Raw genomic sequence first — 23,775 nt, forward strand, 5'->3', positions numbered from 1 at the left:
AGGCGGTTGTTTCGCGAAACAACGATCTTCTTCTCTCTCCTCACTCTCTCTCCTCCACATTAGCAAAAATCCTACGTGACACTGCATGAGGTACGACCTTTGAGACTAATGAGGTGTGGCAATGTATTTGCTCTTAGCCGCCCCGATCGGATAATGGAGGAGGCTAGCAGCTAGCTAGATCCAGATCTGGTCTTTGTTCTGTTCCCAGGGTAATTGTTGACCTGTCGAAACACGTTCTTCTACTTGCGAATCGCTGCCGATCATGAACCCCACGCGTGGAGTACATCAGTACACCGTATGCCATACCAACCCATCTCGGTGGTTGCGCTGCGTACGTACGTCCAGCGGCCCGTGACCGCCGGTCTGGACACGGCCGGAGAAACCAACGACGCCGCATGCGACGCCGGAGGCTCCAATCAGGCCAGATATTTCAGATCTCGTACGTACGCGTGGTGTGGTGTACTGGCGCGCGCGCGTACACCGGTTCTCGTAGTAGCAGTTCGAGTAGAGCACGGTGCAGAACATGAGAACAAAAGGAGTGCCAACCAGGACCAGCTGGGAGCTGTAGGTCGGTAGGTAACCCTGACGGGACTGGGACGCGTCAACTGCCGAATCCAATGGCTTCTGATCGCCTAGATTGGGAGCGTATCGGATGCCGCGGTTGAGGTTGCGCGCCGGGCCCGGGGGGACGAGAACGCCTGCGGAGCATTCTCGCCGTTGGTTTTGTATTTACTGCCTCGCATGCAGTCACAGCAGTCAGTCGAGTTGGACTGGAAGTCTGGAACGAGCCCCACGGCAACATGAGCCAAACCAGCCGGCCGGATCTTCACGAGATCACTGTGGTATATGCGCAACTGCCGCAAGCCCGCAACAGCTAGACCCTCCTCGATCTGGCGCACGCTGGTTTGTTCATTCGCTCGATCGCGCTGTGCGGCCCGTGACCTCGCCAGCCGAGCGCGCGCGCGCGCCCCCACCGCGATCGAGCGCCAGCGCTCTCGCTGCTGCCGTGGTGCGGTGAGCAGCGAGAGGAGCGACGATACGATCCAGCTGGGCGGCGACGTTGATGTGTGCCCCAGCCAGGGGAGGGCGAGATGATGGCGACGCGTCGGCCCCCACGATCAGGGCTACTCCCTCCATCCCACGAAAAGTGTACATTTAGAAAATTTCAGACACATTAGTAGTAATAAGAAATGTCTATGTTGCCTCTAATAACTAATGTTAATTGGTGATTTTAGTTTTTTGAATTCTGAATAAATGCATGTGCATTGGAACCAGAGAAATAACGTTAATCGATCATTTGATTGGCTCTATGTGTTTCTCCATATATTTTTCTTTATTGATGTAAGTGTTGCTTTAATTAGATGATGTTATGTTTTCTTTATTAGTGTAAGTGTTGCTTTAATTAGATGATGTTTACTATGAGGTAAAAGAACACTCTTTGTAGGACAAATTTTAGAATCTAAATAGACACTCTTTGCGGGACGGAAGGACGGAGGAAGTAGCTTCCAAACCATCCTCTCAGCTTTTGCTTACCACGACATTCCCGCCAGCTTAAGCACCGTACCCCCCTCGGCCACCACCTCGGCACCTCCACATGGGGTTCTCTCTCTCTGCCGACCGTCCTGACTCTTGAAGCGAGGGAAAAGACCGAGTGGTCAGAAATGCCAACCGCAATTAGAGTTTAGTCATGCACGGATGATTACACAGCGTGGTTCACTGCCTGTCTGCCTGCACTGCATGTCGATCGTTTGTACTACGTATTCTAGAGGTAAGAGATAGCTGTGCTGCCTGTGCATGTGCAGCTATCCGCTTTGCCCAGCCCAGTACAATCTACAATGAAGTACTGTTGGGGTATGCATATATTGTCACATTCGGCGAGGAAATTGCAAAACTAATTAGTGACGGAAGAAGCCATCAAATTTTGTTGGAAATATATCTTTTTCGAGTATATATCGATGATACAAGTATCACTTTGTTTATCTTATTTTTGTGCTCCATCTCAAACACTTATGAGCTATGGAACATTCTCCAGTACTGTGTGTGCCTACTGCCTAGAACCTAACACAACGACAGGCGTGAGAGCCAAGTATTGTAAGAGAGATGCATACAGCATGCAACTTACAAACGGAATGGATCGGAGCATTCATTATCCTTTGGGCTAGCAATTTGAGGAGGGATGGCCCAACTGTATTTGTTGTTGCCTTGGATTAGTGGGCCAGGAACTGGGCGCTTTTTGAGTGGTGGTCTAATTTCCACGTACTTTTTACTTAAACCTCATAGACCTTTCAGAGAAACCCTCTGACTTTTTTAGATTAAAAATCCTTAAGATTTGGTCTCAAAGAAAAAATAAATAATATCGGAAGTACAAATCTATGCCATTCTCGACAGGAGTGTCATGGATAATAAATAAGATGCCATGTAGGCAATTGATGATATGACACCTTATTTATAAGGTGAGAGAAGAAAGTGGTTTCATGAGGATGAAACCATGTGTACACGGTTTCCAAAATGCTTGTATCTTGCATGTAACCTTAGAAATAACAAAAGATGAAATAATGTATTGTATGAGATATTTCATCTACAAACTAAATGCACTTTTGCTTACGTGGCACTCTTAGAAATATAAACATAAAACTTTACATTGAGAATGACCTTATTACTTGAGGTACTAATTTAAGGTAATAATGACTCCCTCCGCTCCGCAAACCATGCCCTTTTAGAAAATTTTAGACACAATATAGTAGGCATAACAAATGACCATATTGCCCCTAATTACTCGTATTGGTTGTTATTGAAAGTCATGTTGTCTGTTTAGTTTTCTAGATGTTGAATAAATGTGCATGCATTGGAACCGGAAAAATAGCATCACTTAGCTATTTGATTGGTTCTACATGCTTATCCATATATTCTTTTCTATTGTTGTGAATGTTGTTTTAATTGGATGAAGCTAAAAGTACACTCTTTGCGTGAAAAATTTGAATGCTAAAACGACACTTATTTTGGAAAGAAGGAGTAGTTTTTACCTCTTGATACCTCTTCACGGACTGTAAAAAAAAAGGAGTAACTCTGTGTATAAAAAATAGTTGCGTCATCCCTACTGAAAGCTTGTCGGTGAATAAACACTGTGCCCGTGTGATTCAAGGAAAACCCAACCTACTCCTCAGGTAGCATCGCTCAAAAAAACTCACGTCAAAAATGTGTCTGGGTTCTGATTTTATATATAAATACCAATATGCTCTTCTCCCTAAACCATCCCATCTCACTAGCTAGCACTAGCAGTCGCTTGCTGCTGCCCAGTTCTTGTCTACGTGCTACTGATCAACGGAGCTTACAACCTAATTAAGGCGCGCGTAAGCCATGGCATCCAAGGCCGTCCTCTTCTTGGCCCTCAACCTCCTCCTATTCACGGTGGCCAACGCCTGCGGCAGCTGCCCGACCCCGACGCCCCCGGTCGTGCCGCCGCCGCCGCCCCCTTCTTCCCCACCCCCATCCAGCGGCAAGTGCCCGGTGAACGCGCTCAAGTTCGGCGTGTGCGCCAACGTGGACGGCCTCGTCAAAGGCGAGGTCGGTAAGGTGCCCGCCGAGCCGTGCTGCAGCCTCATCGGCGGCCTCGCCGACTTCGAGGCCGCCGTCTGCCTCTGCACGGCCATCAAGGCCAACGTGCTCGGCGCCGTCATCGACATCCCTATCAAGCTCAGCGCCCTCATCAACTACTGTGGCAAGTGCGTGCCCAAAGGTTACACCTGCGCGTAAACTCCGCGGCTACACGCTCGTGGGTCGTAGCCTCTCGCGTCCGTAGCGTAAGCACGCACCTGCATGGCACACACTGTTTGGTGTGAACTCTCTTCTGTGTCTCATTTGTGCAACTTCGGTTCTGCAACCTAGAACCGTTTCGGCCAAATGCTTGTCAGTTTGTGTGTGTATTGTGTCTCTCTTGACGAAATTCCTTTCTCGTTTTTGCATTTGTTCGTAAGAGGCATGCATCTCCTAGCTTGAGCTGAACAAGGGGAGTGTTGCTTCTAGTTTTTTATATTTATGAATCATGTAATCTGTTGGGAATTATTTATATATATCGTGTATGTAAAATCAAGCACTTGAAGTACTACTTGTAATACTTATTCCATTTGTTAATTGTTCCCTTCTCTTTTGGAGGGAGAATAAATAAAGCCATTTTGTTACTCTCTCATGATCTTTTTTCATTCCTGGTGCAACTCTGTCAGATCGTATTATATCATGTGATTTTTTTTTCTTCCCAAACATCAAGTTTTTTAACCCTTGGATCTCTGTCAAACATCTCACTTAGCATCCATATGTTAGATAGACAAAGTCAACCATAGCATGCACCTAGCCCCCTCCGTTTTTCTCTCCCTTTTGATAAGACGCCTTAATTAACCACACTTGTGCACAGCACCATATTAGCGTTACCACCCCGATGCTTTCACCACTGTCTTCTATCTCGCCTCTGATGATTTCTTGTTACCGTTCTATTCTACCCCATAGTGGCCAGATCTTCCACAGCAAGAATCTCGTACCACGACACATTGAAGGTATGCTTGCAAAGAACTAGATAGGCGCACCTATTCCACACATCCATGATATGATTGAGGTGGTAAACAACCACATAGGGTCATGTCTCCAAGGTCGATCCCATCCCTCTATAGCCGATCTTTGATAAAAACTAAACCTAGACTCATCGAAGATGAAGCGCGTATTGTCAATATAGATCTAGAAGAAAGCCTCACTAGAGGCCGAGATAGCCTAACACACACAAGGTTGGTATTTTCTCATGAAGTCATGATTAATTGAGCCCATGGCCTAACAACCTCTCTTTTTCTTTGGAAAAGCTAAATGTTGCTCAAGTAATTTGGAAGGATCTAGAACATAAATTTTTTGGGGCCAATTGAGTGACAATACAATTCATGCACGGAGCTTTGTCTCTAGAGCTTTTTTACGGTACACAATACTAGGCTATACTAGTGTTCGAAAAGGACTAGTATAAAAACACAAAACGGTCAAGATTAATTGTATACTGCTGAAACCTTCACTTGTAGTATGGGTAGTATACATGATTAGTACAAGGGTATCATGGTAAAAGAACCCAAATGGCATCACTATAATTTCATTTTTGACACTAGCATAAAGTTTAAAAGACCATTCCATTTGGAATATTACTTTTTATAATGAAATAATTACTAAATTATCCATAATAATTAACAGTTAGATCTTATATACTATATTATACTAAGTAGTAGTATTGTGTACTGTAAAAGAGCTCTTGTCTTTAACTCTAACAACTATCCAGTGAGTCTCCTATGAAGCTACCTTTAGGATTTTCAAGGTTGGGTGAGTGTTTTTTTTTACCTCATGAAGTGCAATGATATAGAGGGAAGGTCGATAGCGGATAGCGGCGGTGGTGTGCAGTGCGGGAAGGGGACGACGCCTCATCACCGCTAGCTGTGGAAGATGATGGACTATTGGGTAATGTAGTGGTGGTTGACGGCAATGGACCGACAATGCAGAGATGCGAAGACAATGAAGGTGGGCAGGACAATGGGAAAGTCACCATAGAGAGCAAACAAGCATGGCAGGTGAGATTGTCGGCCATGAGTAACAACAGGTAGGAAGGAGAGAAATCTTGAGATGTTGAAGATGGAAGAAGAGTTGTGCAATCTACATTTATATTGCTTCTGAACAAGTAAGTTAACGCAAAGCTTGGCACACACAAAATTTAAAAAGAGAACACCTTGCTGAAATTTATATGATCTTCTATAGATATATTAGCAGTTTTAACATCAATTTTGTTTTAAAGAAAGACCACACTTGCCCATCCCCATAGTGGAAATGTAGAATTGCACAGCCCGTGACTATGGATGGCCCACGAGTACATCAACGACAGAGAGATCCGGCGGGCCCAGACATTGCAGCTGATTGCACTACGTGGTGGTAGGTTAATTCCGGATTACCAGCCGCCAGTCCAACTGTCCAAGCCGGGATAGCGTAGCTTGCACTGCGCCACTGCCACAGCTGCACCAGCTTGGTGGTGTGCCCGGCCCCAACGCTGGCGCGTGACTGGATAGGCACGGCACACCAAGCCCGTGAGGCCCGTGTCGACACGACATCCGTTAGCCCCCATCGGTCCATCCTGCGGTGATCGCGTTCGTTGCAGTAGCCAGTAGAGAGTAGGGACGCCATGGCAAACAGCAGATTGCTGCGCCTGGCCGGCTGGCCCTGCACCTGCATTGCTGCATGTTCGTGCCCGCCGGCATGGTTCCTGACCGCCGCCGGACAGTGGAGAAAGAAAGATGTGACATATCGTACGCATGGAAACGCGTGAATGATTCTCGACGTTAGATTAGGAAGAAAGTAGAGGTTACGTCCATGCGCTTACCAAAGTGTTTTTTCTCCACCAAAGAAATAATTTTAAAGCGGCTCCACTGTCGAAGTCGGGGAAAAGCCGCAAAATGGCTTACACTAGAGAGGAGGAGAACGGTTTCACCGGCTTCTCCTCCCTCTCCAAGCATTAAGTGATCATAAAATTACCCATATTGCTACCATATTGCTATTGAGAAGTCATTTTACCAAACGTTTTGCAAAACGACTTCAATTCCACTAGAGAAGCTACTCCATCAAAAAAGGCGGAGCTGAAGCCATTTTGGGAGGAGCAGGAGCTCTACCAAAAGCCGCATGGAATGATGCCCATGACCGTTGGGGCCGACGACACTGTATCCTACCAGACACTTGGAGGCTTGGAGCTTTACGACCCTACGGGCATCAAGGTTGGTGGTGCTGGCAGCCAGGCATGACAGGAATGCTGGGGTGACTGGCAGGGGATGGATCCATGATCTTGAGAATCCGCCCTGGTGGCTGCGGCATCTTGACGAAGGATGCACCGGATAATCTCATGCCTGGGGAGACGGAGGACCAGGGAGAGGGAGGAGATGACCTGTTTTTGAGGGGCCACCTGAACTGCTAGTTGTAATTCTACTCTTGTTGATCCCTAAGTGCTTTTACTCATTTTGAGCCATGCTGTATGGCATGTGCGTGATAAACTGATAATTGGAGATGTAAACTGCTTTCTTGTCCTGAGCAAGGAAATGGACTTAGCGTGAGCCCCTTGAAGTATAAAACAAAAAAAAAATATAGATTTCAGCCCATGGTTGTGATCGTTTAAAGCCCGAATTCAGCAGATCTTGATAACAACGGCTAGCCCAGCCAGGGTTTACCTCGGTCCAGTAAAAGCGAGGAGTCCGAGACCAACACAATACGTGGGCTGCGAGAAGCCCATGGCCTGGCTAGTTAACACCGTGGAACCCGGCCGGGTGCGCACGTTACGCGACAGGCAGCGGCACGCACGTCCCTCTCTAGGTCGTCGGTCCCCGGTCTCGCAATTCCGATCCCCAAGACCAAACCGCCGGCCGCGGCACGAGAAGGCGTGGGCGGCCAACGACGCTGGGCAGTGGGCACGGTAGATCCGATCGACCGGCCGTTCCCCCCGCTTTCTTCGCCGCGCGCCCTCCCTCCGCATGTTCTCCAAACGCGACACGAGCCCCGCCGGCCGCCGTGACCATCTCCGCCGGCGCAGCGTCGTCTGTGTTGAACAATGTGTGTTTGATACTTAGATGCTAAACTTTAGCAGTATCACATTGGATATTCAGAGGCTAATTAGGAGGACTAAACATAAGCTAATTATAAAACTAATTACAGAATCCCTATGCTAATTCGCGAGACGAATCTATTTTTTTTCGAAAGCGCGAGACGAATATATTAAGCCTTATTAATGGGACTAATTAGGCTTAATAGATTCGTCTCGCGAATTAGACTCCATCTGTGTAATTAGTTTTATAATTTGCCTATATTTAATACTCCTAATTAGCATCCAAACATCATATGTGATAGGTGCTAAACTTTAGCAGGGGGTATCCAAACACCCCCTTAGATATAGTTGTACATGTGTGTATCAAGTTTGTAACAAAACAAGGTGTGAAGAGGCCGGGAGATCTACTAGCTCTATTTGATATCTATCTGTAAGTTGTTGTAGTTTAGATCTCTAGCTGGCTCTACCAGCCTATATATGTAAGCCACGCATGAGGCTATTTCGTGCACAATATTAACACGCATACGCCAACAACCCAAGATAGGGTGAGGCGCTTCTGCCTTCCATAGCACCTCTGAGATTGCACATGGTCATCAAAGCCATCACAATCTAGATTCCATTTATGGCGTCTAATTCTTCCACCTCCAATCCCCTCTCCGGCGTTCAGGTCTCGGAGAAGCTCATCAGGCAGAATCATGCCATGTGGGCAGCGCTGATCCTCGCTGCCATACGTGGTGCGAGGCTTGAAGGGCACATCAACGGGAAGTACATCGCCCCTGCAGCCGAGGTGGACGAGAAGCAAGACGACAAGACAGTGCAAGTCACCAATCTAGCATACGAAGAATGGTTTGCTCAGGACCAACAAGTCCTAGGTTTTGTGTTCTCGTCCTTGTCCAAGGACATCATGGCGCAAGTCGCCACCGCCAAGACAGCAACTGAAGCATAGAAGGCCATCCAAGAATTGTTCACGTCACAGACTTGCGCACGAGTAATCAACGTTCGTCTTGTCCTCACACAACCAAGAAGGAGTCCATGATGATCTCCGAATACTTCATGAAGATGAAAGCCATAGGTGATGACATGGCTGCTGCAGGAAAGCCATTAGATGATGAGGAACTAATTGTGCACATTGTCAATGGTTTAGATCCAAAATACAATCCTGTAGTTTCCGGCTCTTGTAACTAGGGTAGAACCCATTACTCTCCCTGAATTTTACTCACAACTTTTGAGCTTTGAAACAAGGCTCGAACTGCAGCAAGGTGGGTCGAGTTCTTCTATGAACTCGGCAAACCGTGGAGGACGAGGAGGAGGTCACGGGTGTGGTCCACCTCGTGGACAAGGCAATGGCAACCGTGGCCGCGGGAACCATCAACAACAGCGTGGCCCCAACAATCATCATGACTTCAACAACAACTCTGGAGACTCATGCTCCTTGTGCCAAGTCTGCTACAAGAAGGGGCATGAGGCTTCAAAGTGCTAGCATCGGTTCGATGAGAACTATGTGCCCGATCCAAAGCTTGTTGCAGCGGCATACCACACCTACGACATCGACACAAATTGGTACACCGATACGGGAGCTACGGATCATGTCACAAGTGATCTAGAGAAGCTTCCTACACGTGAGAGATATCAAGGACAGGAGAAGATCCACACAGCCAGTGGCACAGGTACGGAGATTAGATACATTGGTCATACTACTATTCCAACACCTACTCGTAATTTCCATCTTAAAAATGTGTTGCACGTACCTAAAGCTGCAAAGAATCTTCATCGTCTTGCTAGAGATAATTCAGCCTTTTTAGAATTTCACCCTAATTATTTCTTAATCAAGGATCAGGTCACAAGGAGCACACTTCTTAGAGGGCCATGCCGCAAGGGTCTCTACCCCCTTCCTTCGAATCAGCCAATCAAGCAAGCTTTTGGAGCAGTGAAGCCATCTTTTGAGCAATGGCATAGCCGTTTAGGCCATCCATCTTATCCTATAGTCACTAGAGTTATCAATAAAAATAATCTTCCTCATTCACTTGAGTTTGTGAGTCAGTGTGTTTGTGATGCTTGCCAAAGAGCAAAGAGTCATCAGTTTCCTTATTCTAGATCATCGAGTTTTTTAGTCATCCTTTGGAACTCATTTATTTAGATGTATGAGGCCCTGCACTAAATTCTGTTGGAGGTAAATATTATTATGTCAGTTTCATCGATGATTATATCAAATATACCTGGATCTATCTTCTCAAGTTTAAATCTGAGGTTTTTCAAACATTTCATGAGTTCCAAAACCTCAAGTTTAAATCTTCTCAAGTTTAAATGTCAAGTTCAAAGATTGTTTGATAAGAAAATAATCACAGTACAAACTGATTGTGGTGGTGAATATCAAAGGTTGCACTCCTTTTTTGATAAAATTGACATTACTCACCACGTTTCATGTCCCATGCCCATCAGCAAAATGGGTCTGTAGAATGCAAACATCGCCATATTGTAGAAGTCAGCCTAGCTTTGCTCTCTCATGCATCCATGCCTCTGAAATTCTGGGACGAAGCCTTTCTTGCAGCCGTGCATCTCATTAACCGAATTCCAAGCAAAATTATCCAATACTCTACACCCTTAGAGCTCCTCTTCAAACAAAAACCAGATTACTCCTCTTTTGCATTTTCGGGTGTGCATGTTGGCCAAATCTTCGGCCCTGTAACAAACACAAGCTTGATTTTTGCTCTAAGCAATGTGTGTTCTTAGGATACAATCAAATCACAAGGGATTTAAATGTCTAGATGTCTCATCTGGACAAATCTATATATCCAGAGATGTTACTTTTGATGAACAAGTGTTTTCATTTTCAAAGTTACATCCGAATGCAGGTGCTTGCTTACCCTCTGAAATCTCCCTTCTTGTTGTATCTCTTCTTAATCTAAACTCGAGTACAGGTTGTTCGGAACATGTAGATGGTTCTTTGTCTAATTCTCCTGATATACTGCCTAACAATTTATCTATAGATGCTACTGAAAGTTCTGTTGAAAACAGGCAAAAAACAGCAGCAAATCATGGTGTTGCAAACAACACCGACTGCACAGAAACCAGAGGAGATCCGATGCTGATCCCGAGTCAATCTCCATCAGGCAATCCTCCTTCGAGTTCGCATGGGAATCTACCTCTGCGTGCAAGCCCTGCGCCTGATAAACCTGCACCTTCCACATCGACAGACCAGGCGCCGCTCCCTGCAAGGTCTCCTCCACACCAATCGCCCGGCGCCACACGCATGGGGTCTGCTGTGGGCGAGAGGGGACCATTGACTGTCGCATGATCTTCTGCTCCAGGTGTGGTCGGATCCTCTACTACGCCTGGGTCTGCATCCAATCCTGCGGCGACTAGAGTTACTGCTGGAGTTTCTGATGCAAATACAAGCACAACTGGGGATGCAACATTGATACGACCAAGAACATGACTTCAAAGTGGCATTCGCAAGGAGAAGGTATACACTGATAGCACAGGTAAGTATGGTTGCTTTACATCTTTAGGAGAACCACATGATTTAACAGAAGCTTTGCATGATAAAAACTAGAAAAATGCAATGGATATAGAATATGAGGCTTTGATTAAAAATAAAACATGGCACTTGGTTCCTCCACAGAAAGGATGTAACGTCATAGATTGCAAGTGGATTAAATAAAATCAGACGGCACTCTTGATAGGTATAAAGTGTGTCTAGTTGCGAAAGGATTCAAGCAAAGGTATGGTATAGACTATGAAAATACTTTCAGTCCTGTTGTTAAATCTGCTACTATTTGAGTTTTTTTTGTCAATTGCTGTCTTTAGAGGTTGGAGTCTTCATCAATTAGATGTGCAAAATGCCTTCTTACATGGTTATTTAGAAGAAGTATATATGAAGCAATCACCTGGGTATGAGGATAAGTCCAAACCTCAGTATGTGTGCAAGCTAGACAAGGCTCTTTATGGTCCGAAGAAGGCTCCCAGGGCTTGGTATTCTAGGTTAAGTACAGAGCTTGGTTTTAAGTCTTCAAAAGCAGATACTTCCTTGTTCTTCTATAATAAAGGGTCAATCACTATATTTTTGCTTATTTATGCGGATGATATTATTGTGGCAAGCTCAACTCAGAAGCAATAGCCATGCTCCCATAGGATCTTAATAAGGAATTTGCATTAAAGGATCTAGGTGATATACATTATGGGATAGAGGTGAGCAAAGTTCATGATGGGATAGTACTGATACAAGAAAAATATGCTAATGATATCTTGCGTCGTGTTGGGATGACCTCATGTAAACGTGTTGCTACACCCCTGTCCACAAGTGAGAAGCTGTCGGTTCATGAAGGGTCTTCACTTGGGCCGAATGACTCTACACAATACAGAAGTGTAGTAGGAGCTTTACAGTACTTGACTCTAACCAGACCTGACATCTCTTTTTCAGTAAACAAAGTGTGGCCGTTCTTACATGCACCTACAACAGAACATTGGGTAGCAGTCAAAAGAATTTTGAGGTACTTGAAACATACAACTAATATGGGGCTCAAGATTTGCAAGTCAAATTCTTTGTTTGTTAGTGGTTTCTTTGATGTAGATTGGGCTGGTAGTATTGATGATATGCGATCAACTAGAGGTTTTGCAGTATTTCTTGGCCCTAATCTTGTATCGTGGAGTGCTCGAAAATAAGCAACAGTATCAAGGTCAAGTACAGAGGCTGAGTATAAGGCTTCAGCAAATGCAACTGCTGAAATTATGTGGATTCAAACATTACTTGTTGCAAAGTTGTGGTGTGATAATATTGGGGCAAAGTATTTGTCTCAAAATCTTGTGTTTCATGCTAGGACCAAACATATAGAAGTGGACTACTATTTTGTTCGAGGGATCAATTGGCAGATGGGTTTACTAAACCGCTGATTGTGAGACATTTGGAGATGTTCAAGAACAATCTGAACCTGACAAGGATGAAAGGTTACATTGAGGAGGAGTGTTAAACAATGTCTTTTAGATATGGCTGTATGCGTGTGTATCAAGTTTGTAACAAACCAAGGTGTGTAGAGATCGGGAGATCTACTAGCTCTATTTGATATCTATCTGTAAGTTGTTGTAGTTTAGATCTCCTGATTCTACCGACCTATATACGTAAACCACATATGAGGCTATTTTGTGCACAATATTAACACGCATACGCCAACAACCCAAGATAAGGTTAGGCGCTTCCACCTTCCTTAGCACCTCTGAGATTTCACAGTCCGACACAGCAGAAAGGGCAACGCAGCCAGTACGTTATTCAGCGAACGCTTTTGTCAATACAGGATCTGAGTGCCGACTTCGCAATTCTTCAGAGTTCAGACCCCATGACAGGTGAGGATCCGGCAAGACTTTGGCAGCAGGGAGGCTCCGGCACACGGCACACCTCACCCATGACGCGCCCCTGGATCCCCGATCAACGGACCGCACGGGAGGTTTTGCTGGGATCTGAGGTTGGGGGGACATTCTCGGGAACATTGAGAAGACTGTCACAGCAAGCTGAGGTTTCGCTCCAACGCACATGGATCACACCTCGTGTTTGCAACCAGGTACTAGAGACAAGTTGCAGAAACCGAATTAAGTTTATCTCTGTACTCTTGTCGGGTCAACGGTTAGTACAAAACGTCCCTTGCAAAGAAAAATATAACCCCATCCCGCCCGCCCATCGAGTTTCTCTTTATGTACCACACTGTTAATTTGGTGATCTGATCATTGTTGCTTGGCTCTAATGATGTCAAACTGAATTGCAGTACGTACAAGCTTGGGAACTTGATGCAGCATGCTTTGCAACTGTTGATTTCAGGACTCCTCTAGTCCTGACCGTGGCCGGGACTCCGTCCGAGCGGACTTGGACAAGCTGGACGCGTGCAGACACTGTTGTTTTCACTTGAAGCGAGGGTTATGTCATAGACTAATTAACTAGGATCGATGGTGAGGGGCTCGCAGCTTTATCTGCACTTGGCCACTGCTCGCTGCATGCCACTGAAACCTGCCGGGCAAGATCTCAACAGCAAACCGCAGCACTCCCAGTCACAGGTATGAATTCGGCACATCAGAACATCACAGCGGAAATCATGCATGCAACTTGTTGCGATGCATTCTTTTTCCTTGCTGAGCGGCCGAGCCTGACTTTGATCCATCTGTGACGCTGATGTGCATTTCATGCGAGAGTATACCATACCTACACACCGGCCAGTATTAATTGCTACTCGAACAACATCGCGGCGTGCACGCCACGATCTAGAGTATCTGAGATCGCGGCTCGAGTCGAGGAGGATTAATTGAGGCGGTTGATCTCGAACAAGCTTGCTCCCAAGATACACCACAGCTCCATGTGGGTGAGTTGAGAAACGAGAGAGGTGAGAATCGATGTGTAACTGATAACTGTCATCATTTATGAGCACGTACTCTATCAGAGTATACACCTATACTTGAGTACATTGTGATGTGTATGATGAGTATTCAGTACGCTGAAGAGACTATACGGCGCGCCTAATTGCGAATAATACAGCACGGCAGGAGAAATTGATATATTCATGTGTGGTCAAACTACTACACGGTCCGATTGGCACATACTATATGCAAGGCCATCTGGGGGCGTTGAGCATCATGAGTACACACCTGGATGGAGTACCTACAACCCCAAATCTTGTCTTTTAAGCGGCTAAAACCCCAATTATTTTGAAACCCTTGTCTTTGTGTGAAATACTCAAACAGCACAGTTCTTTTAGCCTTGGGCGAAACTTCTGTAGTAACTTGAACCATGGAGAGACCCAGGTCTCAAAGTATGTACTAAAATGTTGACCATTTGAGGTCCTGTTGCAATTCATATGGACCGGGGTTTCTTGCCCTGGAACTCTAAAAAAAAAACTAAAATAGCACATAGTCCTAATCCCTAACACCCCTTTTACTGCAATCATGGAAAATGAACTGATTCTATGTATCGGTGTGATATATAGGACTAGACAAAGGTATGTTAATACTGCTATTAAATGATAAGATACACTAAAATGTATTGATTCTGACATTTAGTTAACATGGTAACATAGAAATTAAATATGCGCTATATATGTGCACGTTCTGACGTTCAAGCTCAAGGACACATAAACAAAGAAATGGGCAAGAATGACTTTGATCATATACACGATCTAGCTAGAAGAACATATACATAGTTATATCACAGGGGGAAGCACATATATGCTAATATGCATGTATACATGTCTGATCTGTTTCATCTTGACCCAACAAAATTTCTAGCAGTGTAGCCAGAGTACTCTACCAACAACATACCAAATTAAAGCGAACCATGCTCTACGCCAACTAGGATTATTGGCAGCCCATGCAATCAGGGTAGCACAGGCAATGTGTAGGATCTTGGCTTAATAAGAGTTAGGGCTGGAGAACTCATGTACATAGGTCACCTTCGATATGAAAAGAACATTAGGATAGGATCTAGAGTAGCTAGGTTATGTAATGATCTGCTCTGATCACATTAGTTGTGCGAAGGAGTATGTGTCCTTGGGCCGGCATAATCCAGATGAAAGCCGGTGTCCTCCCGTTGAGAAAGCGCTCTGACGACAGGTGTCACTCCAACGGTGCCTGCTGCTGATGTTGATGATGCCATTGCCACTCCCACCTTCGCCTTCGCATCCGGCTGAGCCATCATGTCATCATCCATAGCAGTGTGGACCGTTGATCTTGCTTGCGTCTCCCTTGTCCCCCAACCATCAGCCTTCAAGCTTGTTGCTGCCACATTCTGCAGAGGAGAAATTAAACGAAATGAATTAGAATATGCAGCCAAGATGAAACTTGCTAAGATCATTGCGACCAGGGTATAACGGACCAAGACAAGCCATTTCCTCATCAGCAGCCATATACCAACCTTGCCTGCTGGTAGATGTGACGACTTGCTGGAGCTGCGGCGCTTGCCATGGACACGAAGACCTCGTGCCTCGCATGGGCTCGCGAAGAGAACGATGGAGAGGAGGATAAGGAGAAAGGCGGCGGCGGCGTGCTTCGACGTCATCAGCCGCCCCTTGGGCGCAAAAGGAGAGCTTAAGCTAGGCATGGCGAGGCAAGCTATGCATGCACTAGTGCGAGAAGAAGCAGGGAGAAGTGGATATGAAGGGAGACATGAGGGAGCCAGGAGATCATCTAGATGGCCGTGCAAGCAGCTAGCCGAGGAGTGCGCGCGCGCGTGTGGAGGGCCACTCGGACTCGGTGAGCTGCCCTTGGGAATATATACAAGTGCACGAAGGTGCATGGGTGAAGCCCGATGGTTCTTAAAAGCTGTTGGTTGTTTGCCCCCAAGTTCTCTATGGCACACAGCTAGTAGCAATGTTTGTCTTTGTCTCTGTACTATCCCCTTTGGATTGTGAGAACGCCAAGAAGATGTGGCTTAGCTTGTGCATGCCCCAACAATGGACATGTTATGATTAACTACTCCCTGCTTAAATCTGGATTAGTGCCCTAAAGGTTCAGGATGGGTAAGCTCCAGCGGTCCAGGCCTGTTAATGGTACTCTGGAAAGGCTGTTCACTTTGACCTGCTGAAAGAGTAAACTATGCTATTCCAGGGGGGAAAAAGAATCACTTACAATGTTAGTACGTTTGAGAGCTTCTGTCAAAGATGGTGTGTTGAGTGCGGATATGTGAATTAGTGAACCCTTCTTCCAGACACTCTCAGCCCAGCACCGTTTGGCTCGGTTTAAACTTTGAAGAAACAGCTAGAGAGCGCGAAGCAGTTCAACTTCAACGGCATGCAATTGTGGACTTGTGGTACGAACGCGGCACACTGAAACGAAAGTGTGAAACGGCCCGGAACAACGATGCAGATGCGCGCGCGCAAGGCGAGTACCGAAGCACGCAGATGCAGACGCCGCTTCAGCCACACATGAACGTCCCGATCCATCACCATGCGCCCATGCTTATTAAACTTCGTTAAGAATGTGCGTCCGAATTATTACAGGTGGTGCGCTAGCAATCCGTTGTTTTCCGTTACCAGCTCGCCACGCAGCCATGCGCGCGCCCGCCGAGGCCACTGTTTCGGGCCGCGCCGCGGGGAACCCCAGCGATTTTGCGCGGGGATTTGCGTCGGCTGCCATGGGAATTGGAGGGCGTGCGTGGCGGGCCTTTTGGGGGTGAGGAGATGTCGGGGAAAGGTGCCGCACGAGCGCGCGTGTCTCGCGCCGTCGCGCGCGCGCGGCCGGCCGTCGTACCCAACCGCGCGCCACCGATCCCCGCCTCCGTTGCCCCCACGGCGTGCCACTTCCCACTACTATACGTACGCTTCCGTGCTTCTTTCGACGCTGCTTCTTTCTTCTCCTGATATTGGGCCTCCATTCGGACTCTCCGGTATTGGGCCGCTTCATAGGCCGAAGAAGACAGGCTTGAAACACGGAGCCCAACGGGACAGCGCGCCTCGGTTCTGCACAGCGAACTCGCATCGCGTTAGCTCCAGATCCTGTCATTAGTACCACATCGCCCGGCGTGATAATATAAGTCGATGGAGGAGGATACAAAAGGTCGGGTAATGTACTCAGGCAACTCATACCTTTCTCGGCCTTTTGGCTAAGATCAAGTGTAGTATCTGTTCTTATCAGTTTAATATCTGATATGTGAGGTCTCGTCCTCACAACGGTATTAAATTTATTTTTTTAAAGGGGGAGTGCCTGGCATGGTAGCTTGCTACTTGGGTTCTCAAGCGTCGCCCTAGCATTGCACTGTTGCTTGGACTTGGCGCACCCCAACCAAAACAGAAGTTCAAATTTTTAATGGAATTTTGAATTTGTAAGTCAATAATTTTTGGTGTGGCCTAAAATCCTAGTTCATTTGAAATTCAAGACAAGTTGCACGTAGGCCCATGGGCCCTTTTCTGAACCACACCAGCTAGTAGTAACAAAGATATGAAACGTAATAACCTCAGAACTAATGCCAACCTCGAATAATTATTGACACAAATGACAAGGAAATGTCCTGACCTAATGACTCAGCAAATTAACGTCAACTTGCTTCTGTCAAAAATTATTTGTACAGTAAATACCCATCACGAGCACTATTTGCATCAGGCCGGATCGTGATGGCTCTGCTTTTTAGGGCCGTGCCATGAGCTGGGCCTGGCCCATCTAGCCATCTTATAGCCCACGCGGAGATAGGATCGCGCACGAAGCGAGATCGATCGGCGGTTAATCGCATCCGATGCCCGGCTAAAACGCAAGGCTGTTCGTTGGCCTCTCCGATCCAAGTATTTGCAGACGAAAACTGAACAAGTACGATCTCAACTCAAGGATCACATTTCAAGGATGCCCCAATCATTTTGCAGCTAAAACTCATATGTTCTGCTTGTGGTTGTGGATGAACCTTCCGCACTCATTTCCGGAGTTGCATTTGCTAATAGGAAGACTCGGGTGACTATGGCCGGTGGATGTTCAGTGCAGCTCCAACAAAAGCTTAGAGATGCAAACTACCAGGTCTGGACCACATTTCATCCTCGTCGGCAACCACAACCACGCATTCCATACACATATACCATGACGCACAACAACCACGACACTACCAGGTGCCAGATGCCAGTATGCCACAGTTCTCCTCAACCCAGAGGTGATCTGCTCTCCCGCCGCCGCCATTCCAGTTCTCCACGAAGACACAGCCCAGCCGTCTCCCACTCCACAGCCTAAGGTTCATCCATGGAGGACACGGGCAGGTCGCTAGCAGCCGGGTCGGGCGTCCTCCGGGGCTCCATCTTGGCGACCACCTCCGCCACGACGAGCCTCGTCAGCAGCAGCCCGGCGACGAGCGCCGACGCCATCAGCATCGTGAACACGGCGCTCCAGCTCCTGGCGGAGATGTACCCCGTCAGCAGCGGGCCCACCGCCGCGCCGATGGAGCCCGTGCCGTCGATGATCGCCGTCACGGTGGCCAGCGCCCGGGAGTTGCCGTTCAGGGAGCTGTGCGTGCCGAGGTCGGCCGAGACGGCCGTCGTGATCAGCGCGTAGGGCCCGTTCACCAGCATCCCCGTGATGAACATCAGGGCGATGTTCCACGTCAGCGAGATGCTGCCGTAGATGCGGTAGAAGAAGAGCGCCGGTATCGCGGAGAAGGTGAAGCTCGCCGCCGTCAGCGCCCGGGCGTCCAGGCGGTCGGAGATGTGGCCGGCGAGGATGCCGCCGACAACGCCACCAACGTCGAACAGAGTCGATAACACCCCGGCCGAGGAGTTTGACAAGTATTGGCCTCCAATGGCTGAAAAACAAAACACATTGGTGGTGTCAGTAAAAAATATTTCAGTGCTAACAATGAGCTCTAGTTCTATTAAGAACCTGCATTTTTCTGCAGTAAAGCTGCTAAATTTTCATCAACACGTCAATGTCATTATACTGAATTAAATCAGGATTATTAGTTAGCTTGTGAAACTAGCCAACAAATTCTTCTATCCCCCATTCATTATCGCGTGTAAAAAAACAAGATACTAAAAAATTCAAATATTCAGATAGCAATATCAACAATACTAGACAATAACATTCACATCATGTGTCCTTTTTTTAATGGTTTGTTTAACTCAACTACGTTAAGCAGATAAGAAACCAGCAACATGCCTGAGGGATAAGCAGAGTAAGAATAATTCATTTGTATTTCTCTACTAACAGGTCAAAGAGCACCATGCATGTTGCCGAGTGCGTTCCAGTGGAATCTTGTCCAACTGGAATGTTATGCTCCAGTTTAAGATAAACTAACTTTGGACAAGTCAATGGTGTATCGTAGTTAATTAATATTATGAGAATGCCTTAACTTCCAGTGGTTGTAGAAACGTCAGCTTCAGTTCTGCTGATTGCTTGCCAACAAATACAAAAGGGTTGGAAAGTTTGATTTGCGCATCACAAAGAGCTTATAATTTTTCAATTGCTAGTCTGACTGGAGCCTATGAAATATCTCAAGCCCTCGTCCTAAGTGACATCATATATTAAGGTTTGTATCTTCAGACACAAAATAATGCTTTCTGATCATCATAGTTCAAAAAGGGTTCATTTGGTAGAAGTCAAAAAAGAAAACCATGTGGTAAGTGGTAACTGCAAAAATATAACTCGACGAACCTGTGTGGCTGATATAAAAGGGAAGCCAATACAGGAACGTATAGGCCACAAGCTTGCAGAAGAAAAGGCAGAGAGCGAAAGGAGCTACACCAGGAATTCTCCATGCCTCAATAAATCCAACTGCCTTTTCTTTTGCTTGCGAGCGCCGTTCCAACAAAGGGGTGTCCATGCCAGTCTTTTCGGAGTCCTTCAAGTGGAAATCCTCTTGAATTCCAATCACATCAGGACTAACAGGCAAGAACAGAAACACCGTGAGCCCGACTAGTGCGATCATGATACCAGGCACAGCAAAGGACCAACACCATCCATACTTCAACATTGCAGCAGCAATCAGAGAGCCAGATATGTTTCCTACAGATGTGTGAGCATTCCAAATTCCCAGTATCAGCCCCCTCTTGCTCTTCCCAAACCAATTGCCAACCACTGCAACTACTGAAGGCCATCCAGATGACTGAAACAGGCCAGCCATCATCTGCATGCCCAGAAAGTAGTAGAAGTTGTGTATATTGAACCAGTAGCCCGCTCCGAAAGCAGCAGTGAACAATCCGGTTCCTATCATTCCGATAGTCAGCAGGATCCTCAGATCCACCCGGTCGCCCAAATGGCCAGCAAAGAACATGCCGATTGCATATACACCAAGAAAAGCCAGGTCAATCTCGCCGAGCAACGCGGTGCCATCTTCAGCGTTGAATGGAGCCCAACCACTAGAGAGAGTCCTATTGTTCTCAGCGCCTTTCAAATTTTGAAGATAGAGATTACTGGGCCAGTGCAATATGCCAAGGTTTGTCTTAGGATCAAGAACACTCTTAACAATACTTGTAGTTTTTCTAGTGGCATGGTAGCTGGCATATGATAAGAACGTCAGTACTAATACAAGTGCCTGACATGATCTGAAGGAGATAGGACTCCCCCGGGCACACTCAAAAAGTTGAATTCCCAGAGGTTTTTTGTTACACATTTTGCCTTTCTGATGACTTGAGGAGTCCATGAAATGAAATTGAATTGGTTTTTCTGCAAAGATAGCTCACACCAGGAAGAAGGGCAGCCGATATTATGCTATTGCCTTACTGGTGAAGTTGTTGCCTGAAAAAGGTTAATAGAGATTGACATCAGAACCATGTACCATAAGAGTTGACAATTTGGTTTGTAATACAAAGTAATAATCCCACAAGAATAAGGAAAATAAGAAGGTTATCATTTTGTAACCAAATGACAGAATAAATACTTGTGTTTTAGTATGATTATTAGTGGAGGATGCTAAGACAACAACAATGAGTTCCAAATTATTATTGCAGAACAGTTCTAAATTATCAATTCAATTAATTGAACTGTCCTTGAGACCTTGACATCAGCATAAGCATACACCCAAAATCAAGCTTTCACAGAGTCTCGAAAAGAATACACCTAATTGCACAGGGAAGTCATAATCAATTAATACTATCAAACACTCCCCAATCCCCATCAGATAAGTATATGAAAATAATCCTTGCGTGGTACATCGAAATACTTATCTGCAGTAACTTGATAGTACAAAACTCTCGTGATAGACATCAGAAATTTAATGCAAATTGGGGGAAAAGATCTCAATAACAGGGGGACACAATTCAAGTCAAAAATCTACATGAACGTCAAAGCAAAACGACGATTTGATCAGGCTTGCTAGTATAGCAGCCTAAGGCACCGATCCTCTGCACGATCAATCATCAAAATCGACGAGAAAGGAGCACACTTTCCGCAATGGAATAAACGAATAGCTAGTGGTATAAGCTAAATAAGCAGGAAAGGCAAGCACAATCCATTCAAACATAGCTTGATCCCAGCTCTCAACACTTGAGGGAGGTAAATGATCAACGGCGGGAGGGAAGGTACCGAACGCAATACAACCAACCTTGAAAGACGCGGCTTAAGCAGAAATACTGATAGAGCAGCACGAAGTATATTACACAACCAAAACCAACCTTGCCAAAACAGCCAAGAAACCCCAAACGCAAAAGCAACAGAAATCAAATCAGGTCGCCGCCAACTCGCAAGGGAAAGAGAGCCAGCGATCCGTCAGCGCTCATCCATCAGGTAACTGAAAGCGTGCTTCTTGAGAGGCAGATGAAGGAACGGAGCAGCAAGAACATGGGATAGAAAGATTGCAACCCCACCTTCGAGCTAGGAGAGAAGAAGGCGCCGGCCGCCGCTGTCGTTGAAGTTTACCCAGGGAACAGCAGCTGTTCCTGGCCGCGCGGAGCCGTGAGGGAGGCGCGTGTGGGGTGCGGAGGGCAGCTTCCCGGGGCACCTCGGCCGTGTCTTCCAAGGAGTTGCGGGTCTTATAGGGGGAAAAAAAGTTCTCAGGAGCCTTTTGCCTGGCCGTGGTGAACCGGGGCTTTACCTCTGGTTCAGGTCAGTCCCCGGTGAGGTCACACCCACGATCCTCTTCTGCAGCAAGATTGTTTATTCTACTATGGTCATCTTGTGTCTTTTTTTTTAAAAAAAAAGAATGGCCCTCTTGTGCTGGGCCTGAGATTCTTTCACCTATTGTCAATTTTTATAATGGGCTTAGAGGTACTAACTACGTATTAGGAGTAGTTCTATGCACAAATATCCCAAATACGTTTATTGATTCTTTTATCCTTTCAGTTTCGGGGTTTCTAAGACATACTCATTGGAACTTGGAAGAACCACGGAATGAAAATCAAATGAAGTTAACGGGCAAAAGCTAAGTGATTAATGGGTCAGTATTCTGTGCTCCATGTGTCAAACCTGTGCTCCCTCCGCACGAAAATACAGTGTGTATTCGTTTCAGAAAAATCGAATTTTCCATATTTTTTACCAGCATAGGTCAAAGTACAAAACACGTTAGGCCTTAAAAAACCATGCTATGTTGGTTTTACATCTACATATAAACATATAGTATTACGTTGGTTTCATACTGCATTATATTGGTCAAATAAACAGCTCTAATTACTATCACGGCATCACCACCACTGTCCCTCCAAACTTGCAGTAAACAAAGGTACAAGAATGGCTAGTTTCTGTCACGGGTGCTGTCTCAACAGGCAACAACTAGCAACCTGCACTACATTACTACACAAAACCGGTCCTATTCCTTTTTTTTTTCTTTTTCATCTAAAACTGGTCCTATTCTAGATGAACTTTGAGCTACTGGTAACTCAAGCAAAGATGGCTGTTGTTCCTTAGTCGCACCGGCTGGTGATCCCACGCACCTAGCTTGCCAGATTTTGCTGGCGGCCAGGTGAAAGCTGAGAATAGATGGTGGAAGGAATATAGCCAGCGGATATTCTCCTGGGGACGGATATTCCCAGAGCTAAACGCCTCCTAACCGGATCTTCTGCTTGAGCCCCACAGCTGTAGGGCCCTCGCGAACACGGTGCCATGGCCGATGCGCATGTGTGCCGTTTATTATTCTAGGGCCAAATCGCAGCTACCGTACCAACTTCGACGTCTCTGTTGGCTGATGTCCTGATGACATAGGCCGCAAAGATCTAGCTCGAACGAACTCAGGTGGTAAATTTCATTCACATGGTAGCTGGGAATATGGTAAATGTAAGAAAAAAGACATTGGAAACGAACCTTGCCGAGGATCATCTCTGCATGGTCGATGTGGATAGGAGCTCAACAGTTGATGCGCCAAAGTCGTGACGGTGCGCCTGCACATGAGAGGCGGTGACCGTTGAGACGAAGAGAGAATTCGGTGACATGAGATGAGCAGAGAAGAGAGGTTACCTTGGTCCGTCGTCTAGAGGGGCCCCGGCAGAACGCCATTGTTTTTGGGAGAGAATAGTAAAATGGGCAAACAGAGGAGGAAGAACAGCTCCTCGCCTATTTATGAACGGACAGGCCGGAGGTAGTAGCAACAGACGACTCTAATTTGTCGGTCGATTATTCGCATAATTAAAAGGATATAACGGTTTATTTATGTACAAGTACAGCTGCTAACCCTATTTGCTCCTACCACCTCAAATAAAAGAGGCAGCTTATTTAACAAAAAAAAAAAGCCTTGTGGAACGCATGCTGGGATAAGATAAGGAGTTGGACAAGGTTTTTTTGAAAGGAAATCGATAAGGTTATCCAAAAGGGAAAAA

The 23,775-nt window shown here is 46.2% G+C and overlaps 2 protein-coding genes across 2 annotated transcripts; one reads left to right on the forward strand and one right to left on the reverse strand.

Annotated features, from left to right (window-relative positions):
- Positions 1-3,235: 3,235 nt before the first annotated feature.
- Positions 3,236-4,186, forward strand: LOC101773318 (14 kDa proline-rich protein DC2.15-like). Its single transcript, XM_004976400.3, has one exon. The coding sequence runs from the start codon at positions 3,358-3,360 to the stop codon at positions 3,751-3,753; it is 396 nt and encodes a 131-aa protein (XP_004976457.1). The 5' UTR covers positions 3,236-3,357; the 3' UTR covers positions 3,754-4,186.
- A 13,678-nt stretch (positions 4,187-17,864) lies between these two features.
- LOC101773730 (putative glycerol-3-phosphate transporter 1) lies at positions 17,865-21,991 on the reverse strand. Its single transcript, XM_004976401.3, has 3 exons — positions 21,835-21,991; positions 19,685-20,767; positions 17,865-18,836 (listed from the first exon to the last, which is right to left on the reverse strand). The coding sequence occupies exons 2-3, from the start codon at positions 20,670-20,672 to the stop codon at positions 18,268-18,270; spliced, it is 1,557 nt and encodes a 518-aa protein (XP_004976458.1). The 5' UTR covers positions 20,673-20,767; positions 21,835-21,991; the 3' UTR covers positions 17,865-18,267.
- Between the last annotated feature and the right edge of the window lie 1,784 nt (positions 21,992-23,775).

The sequence above is a fragment of the Setaria italica genome, chromosome VII (assembly GCF_000263155.2).
Source record: "Setaria italica strain Yugu1 chromosome VII, Setaria_italica_v2.0, whole genome shotgun sequence".
Lineage (NCBI taxonomy): Eukaryota > Viridiplantae > Streptophyta > Magnoliopsida > Poales > Poaceae > Setaria > Setaria italica.

What these genes read in the sequence shown, in the direction of transcription:
- LOC101773730 (XM_004976401.3), bottom strand. Translation starts at nt 20,672, where the DNA reads ATGGACTCCTCAAGTCATCAGAAAGGCAAAATGTGTAACAAAAAACCT. An exon ending in CTTTTATATCAGCCACACAG is followed by an intron (nt 18,837 to 19,684) that starts GTTCGTCGAGTT and finishes TTTGTTTTTCAG; the next exon opens with CCATTGGAGGCCAATACTTG.
- LOC101773318 (XM_004976400.3), top strand. Translation starts at nt 3,358, where the DNA reads ATGGCATCCAAGGCCGTCCTCTTCTTGGCCCTCAACCTCCTCCTATTC.